This window comes from Megalobrama amblycephala, linkage group LG5 (genome assembly GCF_018812025.1).
Source record: "Megalobrama amblycephala isolate DHTTF-2021 linkage group LG5, ASM1881202v1, whole genome shotgun sequence".
Lineage (NCBI taxonomy): Eukaryota > Metazoa > Chordata > Actinopteri > Cypriniformes > Xenocyprididae > Megalobrama > Megalobrama amblycephala.
The window spans coordinates 15,941,278-15,963,367 of record NC_063048.1 but is presented as its reverse complement, the minus strand read 5'-3'; the positions used below and the strand labels follow the sequence as shown (position 1 = coordinate 15,963,367).

The 22,090-nt window shown below is 35.2% G+C and overlaps 3 protein-coding genes across 7 annotated transcripts; 2 read left to right on the top strand and 1 right to left on the bottom strand.

Annotated features, from left to right (window-relative positions):
* The first annotated feature begins 69 nt into the window (after window positions 1-69).
* ebf3b (EBF transcription factor 3b) lies at window positions 70-9,244 on the top strand. The gene is given in 17 exon segments (XM_048190830.1): window positions 70-1,772; window positions 2,687-2,843; window positions 2,949-3,012; window positions 3,128-3,183; window positions 3,463-3,536; window positions 3,727-3,795; window positions 4,135-4,216; window positions 4,723-4,840; window positions 5,104-5,237; window positions 5,470-5,596; window positions 5,805-5,893; window positions 6,104-6,169; window positions 6,484-6,637; window positions 6,708-6,742; window positions 6,744-6,969; window positions 8,781-8,860; window positions 9,104-9,244. Coding segments are annotated over 17 exon segments (1,635 nt in total). The 5' UTR covers window positions 70-1,683; the 3' UTR covers window positions 9,119-9,244.
* Window positions 9,245-10,561: 1,317 nt separating this feature from the next.
* Window positions 10,562-15,093, top strand: mgmt (O-6-methylguanine-DNA methyltransferase). 5 transcript variants are annotated; one of them, XM_048190841.1, is made up of 5 exons: window positions 10,562-10,653; window positions 12,012-12,148; window positions 13,727-13,863; window positions 14,246-14,385; window positions 14,483-15,093. In XM_048190841.1, the coding sequence occupies exons 2-5, from the start codon at window positions 12,018-12,020 to the stop codon at window positions 14,624-14,626; spliced, it is 552 nt and encodes a 183-aa protein (XP_048046798.1). In that variant the 5' UTR covers window positions 10,562-10,653; window positions 12,012-12,017; the 3' UTR covers window positions 14,627-15,093. The 5 variants fall into 5 exon arrangements, with proteins under 5 accessions (XP_048046798.1, XP_048046796.1, XP_048046799.1 ...); XM_048190839.1 differs by having other exon boundaries at window positions 10,566-10,649; XM_048190842.1 differs by lacking the exon at window positions 10,562-10,653 and adding an exon at window positions 10,794-10,818 and having other exon boundaries at window positions 14,258-14,385.
* A 5,242-nt stretch (window positions 15,094-20,335) lies between these two features.
* gnrh3 (gonadotropin-releasing hormone 3) lies at window positions 20,336-21,639 on the bottom strand. Its single transcript, XM_048190844.1, has 4 exons — window positions 21,545-21,639; window positions 20,879-21,023; window positions 20,646-20,720; window positions 20,336-20,538 (listed from the first exon to the last, which is right to left on the bottom strand). The coding sequence occupies exons 2-4, from the start codon at window positions 21,014-21,016 to the stop codon at window positions 20,467-20,469; spliced, it is 285 nt and encodes a 94-aa protein (XP_048046801.1). The 5' UTR covers window positions 21,017-21,023; window positions 21,545-21,639; the 3' UTR covers window positions 20,336-20,466.
* Between the last annotated feature and the right edge of the window lie 451 nt (window positions 21,640-22,090).

Sequence of the window (22,090 nt, the reverse complement as noted above, 5' to 3'; positions counted from 1 at the left end):
TATTCTGACATATATTCTCATGTGACATGCTATTGAAAATTCATAAACTGTCCTGCCAATTATAATAATCTTCAAATTCATTTAAAAAAATACTTTCATATATTTTGCACCAATCCAAATACAATACTTCATTTATTACTTCTCAGTATTCAGTGAGCTTTTATGTTTTACTAATTGGTGGAATAAGCAAACATTTTCAGGTACAGCAAGAAAAATACATACTTTTTACAAAAAAAAAGTTTCACTTGCTGCCAATTCTCCTCCAGAATCATCTCGTATTTGTACTGGCGTTTCTGGGACAGCAGGTGGCGGTAGTTTTCCTTAGACTTCCAGTTTTCTTAATTCTAGGTTGGAGTTGACCGTTTATTCTTTGAAAGAAAGAACCAACTTTCTATAAAATGTACCAAACTAACATAATTAATTCAAACAATCAATAAGTCAGTGACAATTGTATAATTATTGTCAAGTTGCAACAATCTGTTTCATTATAGGTTAACTGTGTTTTGTTCCTTCAGAAAGAACTGAAGTAGCCTAGGCTACTCCAAATAACTGTACATATTCAGTATAACAGTGCAATCTCAAACATAGAATTAAACGTGACTAAAGAAGAAATTCTGCTTAATGATAAACGAACACAACTAATTGTCAAATGACATATTTGACCCTGGACCACAAAACTAGTAATTAGAGTCATTTTCTTAACATTGAGAGTTATACATCATCTGAAAGCTGAATAAATAAACTTTCCATTGATGTGTGGAAATTTAACCCTTGATTAAATTGTTTTTATATTAAATATTTTGGAATATTATGTTGAACCTATTTCTATTTCCACTCAAGTCTTGCTTTTCTCTTTTTATGCTTTCCTTTTCACATAGTCCTATTTTATTTTATTTAACCAAAGATTACCTTGTGCACACATGATCTCATTAGTGAATTAGTTTTGGAGGGAGAAAAAAAGAGTAATAATAAAATTGAGGACTTGCCTTTCAAATGTTTTCCAAGAAACGTGCCTTTATGCATTTATTTCGCACATACAAAATGACGACTTCAGCATTACATTTTGAGAATAGGCTATGTGAGTTATGGATTATTTCATTACATATTTAGTAGCCTATTTAATACAAACAAAAAGTCACAAGTCATACATTATAGGCTATAGGCCTATATAGACACCACAGAAAATGAAACTGTAAAATGAACGATTTTAAATGTGATAAATAACTTTAATGGTTATAATTATAATGTAAAGCGATTAATAAACCGTCGAAACATTTTGTCAAAGAGTTAAGACATTTTATTAGGCCAAAACAAGAAATGATCCGTGGTCATTAGTAGAGTAAAGAATGAAAGAATTTGATCTCAGACATGTTTAAAATGTTTAGTAAGACATTTTATTAAAAAAAAAAATAAACTTTTTAAATGGCAAGCAGGTCATCAGCAGCAGGTGAAGAATGAAAGAACTCCACAGATGCAGCGCGCGGTTTCCAACTTTCAAAGTTCTTCGCAGCGAGACGGTTTAAGTCCCTGTGCGTCACAGCCACGCCCATACAACACATTATTACACCTAACCAACCCATATTCTCATGCGGTTTGTCTACAAACTGCAGTCCTGCGGGAGAAGGAACTTTGCTGTCAGCTGCTCTCTTGCATCCCTGTGGACTGAGAGGCAGCGCGCGGTCAATGAAGCAGGAGGTCAGGTCTGCTCAGGGCTCAGCTCGCCTCGGGCTGCAGTTGGCTGGACGGGCAGAGGATAACCTTTCTGCTCAGAGGTAAGCAGGTGCATCCAGAATATGATCTGTCCATTTCTTATTCCAGTCAACTTTTATGTGTTTTTATGTGTAAGATGGATAAAGCAAGTATACATAATTTGTTTTATGTACGCATCCTTATTGGAAAGATCTGAATAAGTTACTTATTTAATTCATTCTATAAAAATTACCCTTTATATTTAGGTGTCTTTAACTGCTATGTACTTAACTAAAGCAAAATTGTTAGGTATAATGTACTTATTGTGTTCATGTTGCTGCTATTGAGATGCTATTTTTTAAAAATATAACAAGTTACTTGTATCAAATGATTAATATACATTTTTTAGTACATTAAATACACTTATAAAATTATCTAAAATATGTCTATATAAAATGGGTCTAAATATTATATATAAACCTTATGTATTTTATTTTTTTTAAATATTACTAAAATTATATATTACAATTTTTATATATTACTATATTACTTATTATATAAAATTCAATATGCGGTCCCACCTTATATTAAGTGTTTTTAACTACTATGTACTAACAGTTAAATTAATCATTTGATACAATGCACTTATTGTGTGCATGTTTTTATATTTAAAAATATCTGCAAGTCATTTACAGCTGTAAAGAATTTCTGTAATGACATCTATAATTACACTGTTCACATTCCCTTACCCCTTAACCCACCCTTAAACCTACCTATACCACTAAACCTGTCCCTAACCTTACCCGTATCCCACCTCAATAGCAGCACAATAAGCACAATGTACCTAACAATTTTTTATGTAGGTACAGTATTTAAAGACACCTAATATAAAGTGACATAATGTGCTATATAGAATTTGCTTTAATGGCAGCTACACTCAAGCTTTGTGTAAAGTTCTTTATTTTTTTAAACTAGTTGCTCTGTTTAATTCTGGCAGAGGTGTTGGTCTTGCCCGAGCGCACTTTGAGAAACAGCCGCCCGCCAATCTGCGCAAGTCAAACTTCTTTCACTTTGTGTTGGCTTTATATGACAGTCAAGGTCAGTCTGTGGAGACTGAGCACACTGCATTTGTAGACTTTGTTGAAAAAGAGAAGGTGAGGAGAAATGTGGAATAAATTAAACACTGGATTTTGATTAGTTTGAAGTTATGATGCTATGTAAGAAAAAGCATATATTTGTTTTTTACCGGTTTGATTTAGGAGCCAGTAAGTGAAAAAACAAACAATGGAATCCATTACAAACTCCACTTACTGTACAACAATGGTGAGCAATGCCTGTATTAGAACTATAATCTTCTTTAAGAAATACACTTACTTTGAACTGTAATTTGTTTGATGTTTAGTACTGATGCTGTGTTATTAATTTTCATGTCATTTAGGTTTCAGAACAGAGCAAGATCTGTACATCCGTTTGATAGACTCTGTGACCAAACAGGTAAACAATTTCTGCACTTTATTTGTATGAATATTGTATGTCTTAGCATTGAAAGTTTGCTTCAGTCAAGACTAAATGTTTAAAAAACTTTTTCCCCACAGATTGTTTTTATAACTTGAAGACATTCTGAAGTGATTAGCTATATTATATTTAGGATGCGTTGTCCACAGATCTCTATGATACACTGAAATACACGTTAATATTGACATGATATGTTTATATATTTTCTTCTGCATAACATTAACCTGCCATTTGCCTACATTACTTCTACTCTCTCAGGCAATTGTGTTTGAAGGTCAAGATAAAAACCCTGAAATGTGTCGTGTTCTTCTCACTCATGAGACAATGTGCAGGTAACTTTTGTCAAAATGCACTATAACACATTAATAGACAAAATCCCATGCATGCAAAAAACACACATACACATATTCTAATGTGTGTTTATTTGCTTTAATTTCAGTATGCAGGTTACATTTTTTACAGTTGATGCAGTGATTAATCCTTATGGAAAGATTTGAATAACTTTATGTGTGAATTTTACAGCCGATGTTGTGGTAAGAAAAGTTGTGGAAACAGGAACGAAACACCATCAGACCCCGTCATTATTGACAGGTAGAACAATCAGTTACATTCTATAAAATTTGAATTGAGTAATGAACTTCATGTACTGTAATGTGTAAGTACAAATGAGGGAGAGAAGAAGTTTATTGTTTAATGAACAATTCATTCCAGAAATTTGGATTCATCAGCCTTGAGGATAAAAGCAGGCAGACAGTTTGTATTGTTTCATCTCTCCAATTCTCTGTTTCTAAAATTTCATTTTCTTAAATCATTCTCTCATTAACTCTTTTTCTACATTCCCTGATCCACACATACCTTCACATGTTTGCAGAGGAATGGTACTAGTCTTGCCCTCTAAATTATGCTCCTTTCTTTTTATTGCATAATTAGGTTCTTCCTAAAATTTTTCCTCAAATGTAATCAAAATTGCCTGAAGAACGCTGGGAACCCACGAGACACACGTCGTTTCCAGGTACAAAAGTTTAATAGTCATGTCACTGATGTCCATTGTGTGTCTGATAATTGGTAACACTTTACAATAAGGTCTCATTTGTTAATGCGTTAGCTAACATGAACTAACAATGAGCAATATATTTTTCAGCATTTATTAATCTTGTTACCAATAAAATGTTCATGTTAGTTCAGTGCATTAACTGATGTTAACATATTTATTATCATAAAAAAATGTATTAGTAAATGTTGAGATTAACATTAACTAAGGAAAGTATTGTTCATTGTAAATTCACATTAACTAATGGTAACAAATGAAACCTTATTGTAAACCTTATTTAATCAACCTGGATCACATTTTAGATTAAAATCGCAATGGTAAAATGATAAATGCAGCTAACACTATTACTTTACATTAATTGAATTAATTAAAAAAAATGTATGAAATGTTTTTACTCATCTGAAAAAATAACCTTTTGTGTGCTAAATTTCCTGCACTACACTAGTAAAATTTTCTGTGCATTGCAGGTGCTGGTCTCTACCACAGCCTCCGTTAAGGGCCATGTTCTAGCCATTTCTGATAACATATTTGTCCATAACAATTCTAAGCATGGCAGAAGAGCAAGACGATTTGAGTTAATTGAAGGTACAGTAATCACAAACATATTTGCAGCTTTTTAGGAGTTTGTATACTTTAGCTAAATTACACACAAAAAAAAAAAAAAACTTAATAAATAACAGTGTTGGTGCTGGATCATTGACAGAGAGAAAGAGTGACAAAAAAAAAGAATGTTTTTATACACCTTTACATTAAAAAAAATGTATTTATTGCAGTTATTTACACTCTGTATCGTTAAAGTGCAATGCTATTATTCAGTGTTTTGAGCTAATATTTGTGTGTGAATGTAGCTGAGATCCCCTGCATTAAGGCCATCAGTCCGAGTGAAGGTTGGACATCAGGTGGAGCCTCAGTGATTATTATTGGAGATCAGTTCTTTGATGGTCTACAGGTGGTTTTCGGAACAATGCTGGTCTGGAGTGAGGTGTGTAACAGACTCAAGCTCTGTTGCCAATCAAATAATTAATATAAATACTTTTTTTGTTTCAGTTTTAGCCTCAGCCTCTTCAGTTTTCCTCATTCCATTTGTTCATTTTTACTCAAAACGCTAATTGCAAATTTTGCAAGGTGTGAAATACATTTGTCCTTAATGAATTTGGCGAAGATCAGAATTTCTAATTCCCATGAGGGTGATGACTTCTTCTGTTTTGTTATAGTTGATCACACCACATGCGATTCGTGTGCAGACTCCACCTCGTCACATTCCTGGTGTTGTGGAAGTAACTCTGTCCTACAAATCCAAACAGTTCTGCAGGGGACCTCCAGGACGTTTTATTTACACTGGTGAGAATTATTGAGTTTGCGGAAATTCAAAAAACTTTGCAATTTACCACAGTTATGGAATATTTTCCATTTTTTAAAGAATTTATTGGATTTTGTTTCTCAGTTACATAATTCCTTTTTGGATGCTCAGACTTTCTCATTTGTTTTTGTTTTTTTTTGCTGGCGGATGCATTAGAGTTTAAATAAGAATTTTGTTTCTCTGTTTAAGCTTTAAATGAACCAACCATTGACTATGGGTTCCAGCGGCTGCAGAAGGTCATTCCTCATCATCCTGGTGATGTGGAAAGACTTCCAAAAGTGAGCCAGAAACACTAAGTGGACTTCACACTTTCTCAATTTACATTTTATTTCTTCCCAAATTCATAAAAATGCATGTCTAATCACCAACTGAACTCTCCAAACAGGGAATTGATTCTGTGCTCATCGTTTTATTTGACACTTGGAAATATACAAATAGCTGTATTTATTTTATTATATATTTTATTTAATTTCATTTTTGATTGACAGGAGGTCTTACTGAAGAGAGCAGCTGATCTCATAGAGACGTTTTATGGAATGCCTCACAACAACCAGGTGAACATAACATTTAGATTTTTTTGTACTCTGGTTTGCTACCCAAGTAAACAATATCGATTAGTAATAAGAAAAATATTGTCCAAGAATGCGTCTGGTACTCAAAAAATACTATGGGTAAATCAAATTTAAAAAACAAATTTTTAATTTGTAGCCCTGCAAATAAAGGCTTTTTAAATACTAAAATCTATGTGAGTGCCTGGATGTGCACTTTCTCTGACATTAGGAAGGATCCACTTAAAATTGTAAAGAATATCGATTGCTGCTGAAATCCAGAGTGGGAAGTGATATAATTTCTCTGCGCCTCACAATAGGAGGTGATTCTGAAGCATGCATCGGACATAGCAGAGGCACTCCATGGGAGCCCACGAAACCCATCCCACACAAATTCACATGGGATTATCGGTGTAAACTCCTTTGATGGACAGTTAACTGCAAACACAGAGGTCTCACAGGATGTAGAACGAGGTATGCAGTATGTATGCATACGGTACATATGTTTCACAACAGTGTTTTAATAAATGAATGTCTCTTTCAGTGGGATTCAGTCGGAGTTCAAACACTGGCTTCGTTTTCAGGCTGCACATCCCAACAGTCTGATTTCAATATCAACACATGCGTGAACGGACACGCACATTTGCACCCACACTCCAACATGCCAAGGCACACACACTCAAACACACACCCGTCTATGGCCGGGCAAACACAAACACACGGACGCCCCTCTGTGCCAAATTTCTCCATGGCTGCCACACAAGCATTCTTAGACAGTCCCACAGAGGACACACAACACTACATCGGTAAGAACACATCTTTCTCTTCTAGACACTGTGAAACTTCAAGACTTTTTAGCCTTTTTTCCCCCCAAAAACCAGCATTTAAGTTTATCTTGACAAACTTTGCTTTCCTACTTAAAAATTACAGTGGAATTACGAATTTATTTAAATTTCAATTCATTTTAACTCTTCTGCCTTGCATTCAAATTCTGAATGGTGCATAATCCAAAATTTAATTATAATTACTACACTTTTACCAGTGAAGGTGACGTGACGTGTGGTCAAGTGTGGTGTCTCATACTCGGAATTTGTGCTCTGCATTTCACCCATCCACGTGCACACACACAGTTGTGAACACACAGACACCGTGAACATACACCCGGAGCAGTGGGCAGCCGTTTTTGCTGTGGCGCCTGAGGAGCGATTGGGGGTTAGGTGCTTTGCTCAAGGGCACCTCACTTGCGGGTAATGAGAGTGGAAGACAACGCTGCTCATTCACTCCCCCCACCTACACTTGCTGCCGATGCTGAGACTCGAACCCCCGACCTTCAGGTTACATGTCTAATGATTATCCATTAGGCCACAACTGCCAGAACAGTGGTGTGCAGTGTGTTCTAAAGTGAGGAGGCAAAGTCCTCAGTACTTTTTTATGTTTTTTAATAAATCAAATATAAATTCATGTCACAGTTACACTAAATGTTGTCACATTTTCCTAGTTAAATAAACATTGCTTTACATTACATCAATAAAAGGAAAAGACAAACAGAAACCAAATACAATCCTATTTTGTATTTTTACATTAACAATGTAATTAATGTTCTATTTAATAAAACCAAGTATAGTTAGTTTTTAAGCATTTTTACATTTATTCCAAAATAATAACTAAAGGCAGTAACAATTTAAACAATAGGTTTTATTTGTGAACTGATGTTCAGCTGTTCTTTTTAATAGTAAACTTATTTTCGGATCATCAGTCTCAGTAAACACTGTCTGTCACAGACACAAAGATGTATCTTTTATTTCACCAAACAGATTTCTCACTAAAACAAAAACCCCAAAGTCGTCATGTTTTTAGGCCATTTCAAGTTTAATTTTGATGTGACATAAAGCAGTGATATCTAAGTGGCTGAGCTGTTTTTATGTACTTTTTAATTAGTCTTCCCATTAACGCCATCATTTTGTTCATTCAGAGTGATTCACGAATGTGGAACACACAAAACAAAAGGTGGGATTTATCGCATGAACCAATCATAACCGATTACATCCAATCATAGCGCGATGGAGGCATTGCCTTCTCTCAAGTGACTTACCCCCATTCATTCTCAATTACCCCCCAATAAACCCACCACATGCTTTAGGGGGTCTTTTAAAATTCACTGGGCTCAGAGGAGACATGAGACATGTGGACTCCCGCTGTAACTTTACCTGCTGTGTCGTTACTTTACAAAAACGAGTGATTTATCAACTTTTTAATGTCACTTTTTGTAATTTGCATTGTTTAATTTTTTTAAATATGGATTATTTTCTCCTTTTTTTTTGAGGAGGCCTCTCTTGCCTCCTCTGAATTATAGTTATACAAAATATAATTTTTACGATATATATATACGATTTTCAGTTGTAAAAATACATATTCTTCTATGGACACATTTCTGTCTACAGTTTATTTTCGAAAATGATTATAATTCATGGCATTATTAAACTGAATCCTGGTCAAATTGCATATGTAATGATAATATGCAATTTTTTACATGCCTGAAGACAAATATATATTTTGGTGGTTTCACATGATTATTTAATCCTTACTTGTCTTCTTTCTTTTTCATGTGGTTCCATAGTGAAGCAAAAAAGTGCTTTTGCTCCAGTTCTGAAGCTGCAGTCCTCAACAGCACAAGTTTCAAGTCTTCCCATTTGCACGGTGAGAGTAGGACAAACATATGCTCTTCTCGTCTACCTCTACATTGTCCCTTTATTTTCTGCATAAAGTGTATCTACACATCAACTATATAAATTTATATATATATATATATATATATATATATATATATATATATATATATATATATATATACATACATAGCCTTAGGGAGTGCGAAGTGTGAAAGTGCATACACAAATGAATTTGACAGACTCATGTCTATTCTGTATTTGTCTTTTACAGCCTTGCATGGACTAGTGACACCTGTCGCACTTTCACATGGACAAACTCAGAAGTGAAGGAATCTCTTTGTGGTCAGGGAACAGCCAATTTTGCATTTTGAATGTTTTTTCAGTGCAAGCAATATAAAAACAAGAAACTATATGTTAAATCGTGTTGATTGGTGATAAAGCAGTTTATTTGTTCTGTGTCTAAACAATATGCAACACTCTAGTATTAGTGTGTTTGTTTTGTGTGGCCAAGCCATTCAGTATTTACTTGATATATATATATATTTATTTGATATAATATTGTGAAATATTATTTCAATTAAAAAGAACTGTTTTCAGAATTTATTCATGTGATGCAAAGCCAGATTTTCAGCATCATTACTCTAGTCTTCAGTGTCACATGATCCTTCAAAAATCATTCTAATGAGATTTGATTCTCAAAACATTTCTTATTATTATCAGTGTTGAAAATGATTTTGCTGCTTAATATTTTTGTGAAAAAAGTGGTTTTCTGTCAACCTTTTGTCCCTAATTTTTCTGTCCTTGCTGAAAAAGTTAATAAATTTCTTTAAAAAAAAAAAAAAAAAAAATGACCACAAACCTTTGAACAGTAGTGTATAAGTAAATAATTTCCTATCAATATGTATAAACCAATATATAAGACATTTTCATACACTTAAACCTAGCTTTTTTAACCCAGCTTTAACATTTGTCTTCTAAAAACATACTACTATTTAAGGGAAAGAAAATGATCAGAACACTGGACATAGAATCATACTGGAATAACTGATGACAATGACAATATTTAATTTCTAATGAAGGTTTATTTAAGCCCAGGTTCCACATAGCCCATATCTCTACAAGTCTATTCTTCATGTCTCATTAAATTCTCATGAAGTTGAGAATTGCTCTTATGTTCTGCAGATCTGCTTCACTGAATTCTCAAATAAGCACTCCATCAAACATCAAGTTTTACTATGAGGAGGAGGCATCAAAAATAAAACCAAATGCTGCATTTGGAGTTTGTCTCTCATAAATCTGAGCGAGTGCATCCTCCCTGTGCATAAGAGAGGATGCTGCACACTCATGAACACCAAAGAACACAATTGTGATAACTGTGTCACACTGTTGTGGACCTTCAAAACCCTTTACAGCGTCAATGTGTTAGGCTACTGTTTCATAATTTCATTTTTACACACTTTTGTCTTGTCCTTTATGAAATTTTGTGCAAAATGAGTGGCATAAAAATGTATGGTAATTGATGGTAATCCCCATTTCAACTAATAAGAATTGATGGATGAATCAAGATTATTGTTTCCTGTTATCAAGACTAGATTAATATGTTAATAATGAACATTAAATATATTATTTTATACCTACTGGCGGTCTGCTGAGAGCAAACTGTCCAATCACAGAATTGAGCACAAACATGCTGTGCTCTGATTGGTCAGGTTTCCTGATTTGTTTAGTACGTTTTCTAAGCAGGAAGTGAAATTGAAAATCATGTTCCAAAGATATTGAAAAAGAAAACCCTTGCGTTCATTGTTCGTTGTAATCGTGTAGGTAATAACTGTAATAAAGTAATGTCACCTTGCATTAACTCTTGGTGATATTAACAATAACATTTTACTTGCGCAAAAAACTAACTGGTTTTGTGTGTGCACGTGGGGGACTGATACGTATGACCCTATGGTATGACCAAGCTGTGTTGTCATAGCTGTATGCGTTGTAGGTTGTAGTCATAAACTGTAAAAAAAGATGGACGACGCAACGCCGCTTCCTTCCATTGTAATGAACTGAGGCCAAAATGGCTGACGATGGGCGCTGACATGTTACGCAAAAACGTCATAAAAAAAAAAGTTTGCAACCTGGGCATGCGCAGAAGGTATCGTCCGTGGAACCGGAGGCGGAGCCGCTGTATCAAACTTCCGCCCAGACGACTGCGTCATCATTCATGTATTTTAAATAGACTATAAAAATGATACACAATTTAAAATTCTACCTATAAAATAATAGGCTATTCTGTTTCTAGAGCAATAATATTTTTGAGACAGCAAATTCAGTAGATAAACTCAATATAATATGCCACTAGAAACAACTCTAGATCGTCAGAAACGGTCCTGCCATTTTAAATCAAGTTCAACTAACGTTACAGGAGATCGATTGCTGTAATTAGAGTAGGCTATCATTAGTTTTGTCCTGCTAATTATTATTTTATACCCATAAAAATAATAAGTAACTGCCAGATATCGATCACCTGCTTTTTCCCGACATGGTTAACATTAGGTGTGTTATCTTAACTAATAACATTAATTAGCTTATAACGCCCACATTTAATGTTACAGAAAAAAAGTTCAGTGATCCGTCAGATCCTGTAGGTCAGTTAGTACAGTTTACTGCTGAACAACTCATTTTGTTGGTGTTAAATAACAAAGAAATCGAAAATTAACAGTTAATACATCTTCAATCTCCCCTCGAAGCTCCGACAGTCCTCAGACAAGCTGTCAATCAACTTCGAATCATGACGACACGCCCCGTTTTTATAGCATCAAATTGCTAGCTAAAATCTAAATCATCACAAAAACGAACAATTGAATATATATCAGCGTGATAACAACTACCTTAAATGACCAAAACCATCTTTCAGAAAGTTTTATTTGAAGCAGAATTTATTTTTAAGTTTTCACTGAAGTCTCATTCGACTGCATTGAGAGGGCGGGGTTTATGACCTGTACTGCATCCAGCCACCAGGGGGCAATCAAAGAGCCCGCAGCTTCACTTTTCAGGACGTATGAGACACACCCGGTTGTAGTTTGTCATAGCTGTATGCGTTTTTACGTGTAATTTTTTTTTTGTTACACATGACTTTAGTATATATGTGTTTGACTGCGTTTTGACAACAGATTGCTTGTTGTGTGCAGTTTGCGATGTCTGACAGCGGTCATTGTGTGCTGCGTGATGTGACTCTTTGCTCGCCAGTGGGGGAAATCCTGCTGAGCGGCTGTGAGAGGGGAGCTCACACCATTGATATCAAACTGGGAACAGACAAGGAGGAGAGGTAACTCACAAACATGTACATAAACTGAGTCAGCGCCCAATTGAAACATGTTAATATCACGTAAAGTGCAGCGAAGCTATTCGAATCTTCTTCTTCTTCTTCTTGGGTTTATTGGCGGTTGGCAAACAGCTTAATGGGGCATTCCGCCACCAACTGGTATGGTATGTACCAGAATGTCTAATATACTCATATATGATATATTTCCTCTTTCGAATAGTGTTCCATTTAGTCCAGTGTGTCCAAACCTAAGCCTTGATATTATTATCTCTTCCCTGTAATTTCTCCCTCTTTCCTTTGAATCCTGTGAAACCATAGCCCTTTTCTTGTTTCTTCCCATTGCCTTTGCCATCTTTCCTTCACTCTCTTTTTAATAATACTCTTGGTTTCTGCCCTGCTGATACTAACTGTAAAATCAGCTATTCGAATCGAAACTCTGAATCAAATGTAAGATGTAAACCCTCCTGAATGCCATGTGGTGAGAGTGCGGGACAAACTGTCACTCACATGAGATCAAAGCAATAGCAAACCACAACGATCCAATGATTTAATCAGTTCTTGATGGTCAAAATCAAGTCCCGCCCTACATTTTTTCTTGTTCGAGAAGCCGTTTAACTCAGATATACGTCACAATTACTGATGGATAATCCGATTCTTTTCTGCAAACTGGTTCTTTTGGACTGGTGGTTTCAATGAACCGGTTCAAAAAACGATTCGCCAGTTTTTTTACATAATTACATGACGATGAACCATTCCATTATTAAAGCACCCAATAATGGTGTGAAACGTGGATGTTTTACATGTCTAAAGCATATATAGTGAATAAACTAGTCTCAATCAACTCACCTTTTATATACTCAATGGGAAACCATAAAAAAACCTTTCATTTCGCCCCTCATTCAAGTCAACTGCTCGTTCATACAGATGCTTGTATCAGCAGCTCATTGATTCTTCGCAGACATATCAGAGTCAGAAGTGTTTCCCCAGTTCAGTGTATTGGTGACTCAAGAACCGTTGAAACCGACTCTTGACTCAAGAGAGAACTACTAGGCTATGTACTGCTGTTGACTCGAGAACTACTGCCATTGGATCACTGTTATATTTCCAATACTTTTCATTTGTTATACTTTATGCTTTTCAGCCAAAGACATCAGAAACACATTTTGGCCCCATTATAAAACCTTCGGCACACAGTTCTCAGCATGTCGGACATATCAGAAAGACTGTTCTCAGTTCAATGTTGGACTGCTGTTGGACTAACTGGAACGCTGAATGAGTTGGCAAAAACCCACATCATAGGATCATAGGATAAGATAGGATATATAGGATAGAATAGGATATACGCCTGGATATTGGCTCATTTCGAGATGGAGTGACTGTCAGATTCATCTGATAATGAGTTTGAGTTACTAGATCTGTGCTGTCTTGAGCCACAAACTGTTACAGATGGTTCAGTCCGATTTTGTGAACTTTTTCAACAAAAGAACCGGTTCAAAAGAACAATTCGTTCGCAAACTGGATATCTAATATAAATCTCATATCTGTTTCATGCTGACTTGATGCATGTGTATCCTGTTGTAGTGTACACCCTATTGGCCAATCAGAAATGAGCCCTGAGTTACAGCGCTGTGTTGACTGGCTTCAGTGCTACTTCATGAAACCCGAGTCCATCAGCACTCTTCTTCTGCCTGCCTTACACCATCCGCTAATGCAGAGCGGTTAGTCACATATACATAGATAATCCCACTTCACCTCTGACTCATTTAGGCCTGGTTTCACAGACGGGGTTTAGATTAAGCCACAAGTTAGTTCAGTTGGGACATTTTAGTAGCTTTTATAAATGTAGCTTTTGTAAATGTAAATGTTATAACCATGCCTTAGAAAAAAACATTACTGGTGTGCATCTTGAGAAAAAAACAATGCCATTGACATATTTTAAGATATGTCAGTGCAAATTGCTTTCAGTTAAAACAACTCAAGCATGCATTTTAGTCTGGGACTAGGCTTAACCCTTTTCTGTGAAACCAGGGGTTAAAGTATTAACCAGGACATTAACTGCCACTGTTTTTTACTGCTTTCCTTCCTCTCACTATTTCTCAGATTCTTTTACAGCACATGTGCTGTGGACTCTGTTGAAGGAAGTGGGGCTTGGGCAAACGGTCTCATACAAGCAGCTTGCTGAAATGATCGGGAATCCAAATGCTGTGCGAGCCGTGGGCTCAGCCATGAAAAAAAACCCTGTGAGTTTTGTTACAATGATGATTGTTCATGAAAGATTGATTTATCTTGAAGTATTTTTCTTCATCTGATGCATCTTTTTCTCTGTTATTCTCTCAGATTCCACTGATAGTGCCGTGCCACCGGGTGCTGCGCAGCTCAGGGGACAGTGGATCGTATATGGGAGGAAAGGGAGATGATATTAAAGTTTGGTTGCTCACTCATGAGAAAAGAAGCATTGAAACTTCATTCTTCAAAGAGTGAATAATCCTTCTGATGGACCCCCACATCTTCATGCTTCTTCTCAGTTTGTTCACAAACTTTTTTTTTTATTAAGTTTGAGTTTGAAAAACATTATGACAGATTTCTGATTTGTTCAGACAAATTATATTACACTTCAGCAAACAAACTCTGTTATAATACATATATCGTCTATAGTTATTAATCTTAGATGAATATGTTTGGAATTTTTGAGAGCAGGTGATGAGGTTTGATTAGTTGTTCTGGTTGTCAATGTTGCATTCACATTGTTAAATGTGATTTGAAAAATCATTGTATAAACAAGATATTTAATCCAAAGGATTACAGAAAAGTATTGTTTTAAAGAAATTGTAATTATTGCATCTTTTGTAATCTTTTATTCCTGGCATGCCTACGTGGTATTTTTGCAGCAAGTTATGCATTTAAAAGAAATGTTTAGGCAAATAAACAGCTCTTTAAAGCAAATCAAATGTTTATTAATGGTGGATCAATTATCTGTGCTACCGTTCAAATGTTTTAAATACTAAATTAATTCTTCTTTTTTTTCTTTCTTTTTTTAAAAGAAAAGAATTCTTATGCTCACCAAGACTGCATTTATTTGATCAAATTATCAAAAAAAAAAAAAAAAAAAAAAATCGGTGTGGATTTAAATAGGCAAATACTCAAGAATCTCTGACTGGATCATTATTGCAGTGATTATTATGTTTCTTGCATGTTATATGTTTGACAACAGATTTTTTAACCGTAGTTTATGGAGTGTGCAGATTTTCATTTCTTAACCATGTAGGAAGACATATCATGGCCATATTCCAGAATGACAATGTCAAGATTCATCAGGCTCAAACTGTGAAAGAATGGTTGGGAGGGAACATGAAGAATCATTTTCACACATGAATTGTAACCTTAAATTCATTGAAAGTCTTTGGGATGTGCTGGAGTAGACAGAGTGCTCAACTTTTGTTTTGTCTTGAACAAAAATTGATGCTCCTCTTGATGGAAATGTTTATTTTTTTCACAATTTGAGCCTGATGAATCTTGACGTTGTTCATCCTGGAATAAATATGGTCATGATGTGTCTTCCTACATGGTCGTTTAAGAAATTAAAAGCTACACTCGATCAGTTAGGGTTAAAATAACTGTTTCCAAACATATAACATGCTAGAAACATAACAATCACTGCAATAATGATCCAGTCATAGACTCTTAAGCATTTGCCTATTTAAATACAGCAACTTTTTTTGTACCTTAAAATGTAATTTATTCCTGTGTTGACACAATCTATTGTCAAACTGATAAATGTAACAGATATTTATATATTTTTTCTTATCAGTGGCGAGTTTTATTTTGTGCTACTCCATAATTTGTCATAATGCAAATTCAGCACAAATATCAAAGATTTCCCGACACCAACCTCTTGAGTGTTTTTTTTTTTGTTGTTGTTGTTGTTGTTGTTTTTTTTTAAATAAAACATCTCAGTCCACAAATTTTCAAATGTATACTGCATAAAGACTGAGGGTCAAATAGTCAGAGAATCACTGTTTAGCTACCATACAAATACTTATAATTGTATTTCTAAACAGTTCCTAGATCCTCTGGATGGCAAACAGACAGTCGTAATCTGTTTAATGGGAGGATGAAAGAGGGGTGTCCCTAGTGAGATCTCCACAGTCAGTGGTGTGATACTGTCTTATATTGTGTTTGATCATATGTGACATGTGCTGCTTCCACTGCCTCAGGCTGTGCTGATCTCTCACTAAGCCTTCACATACAGAATCATGCCACCTTACAGAATAGCAATTTGTGCCTGACAGAAAAAAAAACAGTTGGATCGTGCTCAGTGAACGCAAACCATCCCTGTAATTTCAAATCATCCAGTGCAGTGTGGGAGCTGTTATCATAACTCTGTGTGAGAGGTGAGTCTTAATCTATAGGTTTGTTTTCATTTCCTGTGACATTTTCCACGAGAGGAAGTCTGAAACACTTATTTATTTTTATTTTTAATACATGATCAGAAAAAAATGTAGTTTTATTTTCTATTCGTTTTCTATAATTGTATGTGTGTGTGTTTTTTTTTTTTTAACATTTATTTATTTATTTTATCATTTCTAATAATTCTCACCACAAAAATCATTGGATTTGTTCAACTAATGCTATTAAAAATTGTAACAGGTCACTAAATTTGTGGAAATTGATCTTGTTTGTTGCAGAAAAAAAGTTTTTGATGGTGTAATTAGCATTTAGACCAAACTGCATGAAACTTATAAAAAGCAGTGTGTAAAAGAGAAGCAATGTTGGGTGATGCTCTTTTGAAATGTCATGACAGCAGAGATGGAAAGCTAATCTGCTGAGGTCAGTTAAGACCACATACAGTATACTAACAAATGAGTTAAAAATGTCAAATCCATGTAAGGTATAAGATTTAACATTTAGATTTAACACTATTACCATGATACACTTGAACCAGGGAAACCATCTAGGGGAGTGTCTGTGTAATTAGTCTACTGTAAGTCATTTGTCAGGGTAAGACATGATCAAACTGGATTAATGGTTTAGAATGAGAATAAACTATGATTAAAGTCTAAAGATTCTCTTTTGATTGACAGAATGGTAGTGATTTACAATGTGATCCCTGTGCTGCATTAGTCCCATGCTGGTGTTTTAATCTTCAAAGCATTTAATGTGTCAGGAGGACACATCATTCGTACACATGGGTTATTACTTAAAGAAATTACTTACACATGGGGTTACTTAAAGAAATGCTTCAGACTTTATTTTATTTTTTAAATATTTATGTGAGCAGCTTTTTGCTCAACCACAACTGAACTAACCTGATGTTTCAATAAAGTGACTTCCAGTGTAATGTAATGCATCATTTGCAGTAACAAACTTTGACAACCCTCACCTTTGACACCTTCTCAGAGACTCTCAGATTTTCAGTTTGTATGTGTTACAGCTGAATGTCTCATGCTGATACAGTAGGAATGTACTACTCTTGATGCATTACTCTTGATGTACTCAGGTGATAATGTCTTGCATTTAACTTTGATTGATATGTCAGACTCACACCGTTGTGCAGTTCACACACAATGCCAGATCTCACCTCGCACATTCACCTCTGACACTCACACACTGGCGTAGGAACCGGGGGGGACGGGGGGGACGTGTCCCCCTCAATATTGGAAAATGCTGCATGTGTCCCACCCAAAAATTAGCCTATACACCGCAGGAACAAAAACTGTACATTTTGAACTTTTATTTTGAATACGCGACGAAGAAGATATTCGGTTTTGTCAGTCAAACCCAGAGTGATTTCATTCATGTTTGAATAATCACCATTCGCCAATCACCAGCTTCATATTCTTCACTTTTCACCTATAGTCGGACTCGGAGCATCTGATTGGTAAAGAGAGAAGTCAACATTACACTACGAACATTCAAATACGTTATTGGTGCGCACCAGCTTTGAACGACTCGACTTTGTATGAGGTAAATTAGTCTCAGTCAAGCGGTTTAAATTAACAAGCTTTTTAAAACTGAATTATGGATACGAGGCATGACATTAAATCAACAGTGGAATTTTGTATGGCACGTATGTTATGCTTTGCGAGAGGAGGTTAACGTTACGTTAGGTAGATAGCCATATAGCGGGCAATCGATTTCTCTGTGTTAACCTTAGCAAAAGTAAAACGTTCTGTCATCTCTTTTCAGCATAATGCCACCACAGAAAAAAATAAAACCAAAGGAAATAACGTTGCTGAAGTTTTTTACAAAGAGTAAGGTTAGTGTAAATAGTTATAATACAACACATTTTACACAAGGACAGGGCGACATCATAACCTTCATTTACCAAGCCTATATTTACATTAAAAAATTATATAATTTGTCATCAGGAGAAGGCTGGTATTATCAGGAAAGAGGCAGGTGAGGAAGGAGTGGCACATGAAGTAACAGGTGGAGGTTGTGAGGTGAGGTCTTAAAAGGAATTAATGATGACTATGAAAGTTTTTGCCTTTTATAAATTTTTCACATACAGAAGAGCCCACGATAAACATAACTGACCATGTATAAGTCCACTATTACTTTGTTTGCAATATCATATTGGCTACATTTGTTAATTTATTAGGAGAGCCATGATGCAGCCATGGACGAGACAAAAGGAGAGGCAGGTGGCACAGCAGGGTGTGAGGTGAGGTTTTAAAATGTAGAGGACAAAAATATCAAAAATGTAAAAAAAAAATAAAATAAAAAAAAACTGTCATAAAACCTGTAATATTGGGAGCCCAAACTTAAGTTTGGTCTTATTTTAAAGAAGACCCTTGGCAGATTTTTTGTTGAAGCCAAACTAAGTTTAAAAAGTGAAACCATAGATCTTCCTATGAGTTTGTAGTCTTCAGGATGTTTCTATGGAGCTTTGAGAACAAAATACTGATACCAAACTAAAGTGGGACATTGTCTGGGGGGAAGGAGCATGGGGAGCAGGTGGGGCACTGGCATTAGAGGGGAATATTAGACTTAAGCATCAATTTCATTAGCTTCATAGTCAGCTTAGATAATAAGCTTTGTTTTACTGTTATAAACTTTTTAATAGAAAAGTAAAATGTTATTGATATAGATAATAATGATAGTTCTAGTTCCAAGTGCCTACATCCAAAGCCGTATGTGACTGTTGTGTTTTTGTATTTTTTTGGGGTTACAAATCAAATATTTGCCTTGTAAAGTGCCCCTTTCCTTTCTGCCCGCAATTGCAGGGGGGCTTGTACACTTTTATGTTTCCCAACTTCAATATTTGTGTAATAATAAATAGATAAATTAAACAGATGAACAGATGATAAACAGATGATTTTGTTTATTTATTTTGCTGTTATTTCATATATGTCGTACCACGTGACGTCACCATACTGTATGTTACTATTATGGTGGCGAGATGGACGTTGATTCATAATGGCCAAAATGTCCCCCCCAATGTCAAAGTGGTTCCTACGCCCCTGCACTCACATCTGAATTTCCTTCATTTTATGAACTATATGTGGAGCTAGTCATGACTAGGCTATCAGAGGTGTCAAACTGTCTCAATCAGAATCCAAATTTAGAAGACATGTTGGAGAAGGTACACGTTTAGTTGCAAAAAGCTTAGCTATTTGACCATCTGCTCAGTCCTAATAAAGAGTATTGATACTTTTATTGAGCTTTACAGTGGCAACTGCTTTACTGAAAGTTAACTTCGATGCTGAAGTCAGTTAAACAAACGGACTGTTGTGTCAGTTTCTCGCATTAAACTTTGATTCAGTTTTCATAGTTTGTAACCTATTATTCAAACCATCGATGTGATATAGGCCTAGGATAAATGCAGTTTTAATCATTATTGATCAGGTGTCCTCTAGCTGCTAACAAATGCAATAAGAACTGATAATCTGTGTAAACATTGATGATATTGACCACACACAACAAGGCTATAGAAAATATTAGCATAAATGAGTAATCTCCAGAGTACACAAATTATTATAAAATGTCTCAAATCATTCGTGAAATCACTGTGTAGACATACAAGAGCGCCACCATGTGGAAGCAAAGTTAGGATGTGTATGCCTATGTATGTTTTTGTCTGTATTTTGAGAAAAAAAGGTCTTTGTTTATTTGAACAATTAGTGCAACTCTTGCCTCAGTTTTCAGCACATTTATCATAATATCTAATAATAAATGAGCGAGGGTTGATTTTGAACAAATATGCACTTCCAGTGCAGTATATTTATTAAAACCATATGAGGAGTATATTTCATCAGAACTCAATAAAACCAAATTTTATTCTCATTGGCTCCAAGGGTTCATCTTCATCTTTTATGCTTTTACACTCTTCCTCGTCTGTTGGGAAATCTCTGTTCTTTCAGAGGCAAACCTTCAGCGTCTACCTCATTCACCTGTAACCATAATAGAAAGGCATCACTGATCAATAAATACAGTTTCACACTGGGAAATGAAGCTGCTGATGTTTTCTAATAAGAGAGAGGAACAGTCGTGCTCTTACTATGTGTATTGGTGAAAGCTGCTCCATTGGCGTGTCCGCAGGAATAGACAGCATTGTGTCACCAGCATCCATCATCTGACAAAGATTTTTACTCTATGTTAGTACTCACACATTTCAGCACTTTTAATATTTTTTAGTTTTTGATGTCCACCCCGCGTTACAACACTCCTGGTCTCCCCTTAATAATAAAAAAGACCAATTTTCAAAATGAAACAAAAAGAGGATAATCTCACCCTGAATGTTGCCTCCACTTCACCAACACTTCTCTTTCCACCAGGAAGCCAACCGTATGACCAGTGCTGGCAAAGACTAACTTCCAACACACACACTAGCATTAACAACTGGACCAGCAACCTTCCTTTCCACTCCATGCTAAAACTGAAACAAAGAGATTTAATAGGCAATAATAATAATAATAATAATAATAATAATAATAATAATGCAATCTTATGCAATTATTTGGTTTTATAAATATATTGGAACAAAACTATTGATTATGCTATTGATATGAGTACAGTTCAAACTTATTGAGTCTGAGGCAAAACCACTAAATGTGAAAGTACAACGTAATGACATTCAACCCCAGTTTCTAACAATTTACACAACAGATCCACAGAAATCATTCAAAACATGCATGCATTTTTCAAAAAAAAAAAAAAAATGCTATAGGCATGCTTTCTCTAAACAGTGTTAATATTCATAAAAAGAAATTCAAGTCTATTAATTTAAGCAGGGGTACAAAGATACAGCAATTAAAAATAACACAAGCTGTAACTTCTCATAAATGACTGAGGTCAGCTAAGATGTAATTTCAAATATAAACATTTTTTTTAAATTAGTTACTTAAGTCTTAAGTTTAAATCTAGATATTCAGAAAACACTAGTCCAGAATGTCTTACCTGCTGTCTTTGTTCAAGATGAAGTGTGTTGTTCTTGGTCTCCTTTATACAGTGCTCTTAAAATGAGTTGCAATGCTCTTCCGTCATTGGGAGTCTTGCGACCATAGGGCAGGTGCAGATTTTTCTCTAATGCACACTCTAATGCACACCTGGGGCTGGATTTTTCTAAAATTGACCAAGCTAATGGACCTGTTTAAAGTCTTAGATTTATTAAATAATGTGTTTAAATGGTCCAAAGAGACACTCTGATGGCCAAATCAACACACAAGGGAACAGATGAGATATATAAAGGCAAAAGAAGAGGTATTGGTTGTGTCAAAGAAAGATTGAATCATCTGACTGTCTATCAAGCTTTTGCTTGGGATTGTTTTTAAATACACCAAAATTATGTTCCTAATTAACTAAGCAAGCAACTAAGTAAGTAGTATCTACTAACCAACTTTACATTTGGTAATTATTTGCTCACAAACCTTTTCTTATGTTCTCTAGTGTCCAACTTTGATATAACCAACCAACCAACCAAACAAACAAGCAGGTCAATTAAGT

Coding starts and splice junctions, on each gene's coding strand:
- mgmt (XM_048190841.1), top strand. CDS start 12,018: ATGTCTGACAGCGGTCATTGTGTGCTGCGTGATGTGACTCTTTGCTCG. Junction 12,149..13,726: donor GGAACAGACAAGGAGGAGAG/GTAACTCACAAA, acceptor ATCCTGTTGTAG/TGTACACCCTATTGGCCAAT. Junction 14,386..14,482: donor CAGCCATGAAAAAAAACCCT/GTGAGTTTTGTT, acceptor TTATTCTCTCAG/ATTCCACTGATAGTGCCGTG.
- gnrh3 (XM_048190844.1), bottom strand. CDS start 21,016: ATGGAGTGGAAAGGAAGGTTGCTGGTCCAGTTGTTAATGCTAGTGTGT. Junction 20,721..20,878: donor AAGTGGAGGCAACATTCAGG/GTGAGATTATCC, acceptor AATCTTTGTCAG/ATGATGGATGCTGGTGACAC. Junction 20,539..20,645: donor AGCTTTCACCAATACACATA/GTAAGAGCACGA, acceptor TTATGGTTACAG/GTGAATGAGGTAGACGCTGA.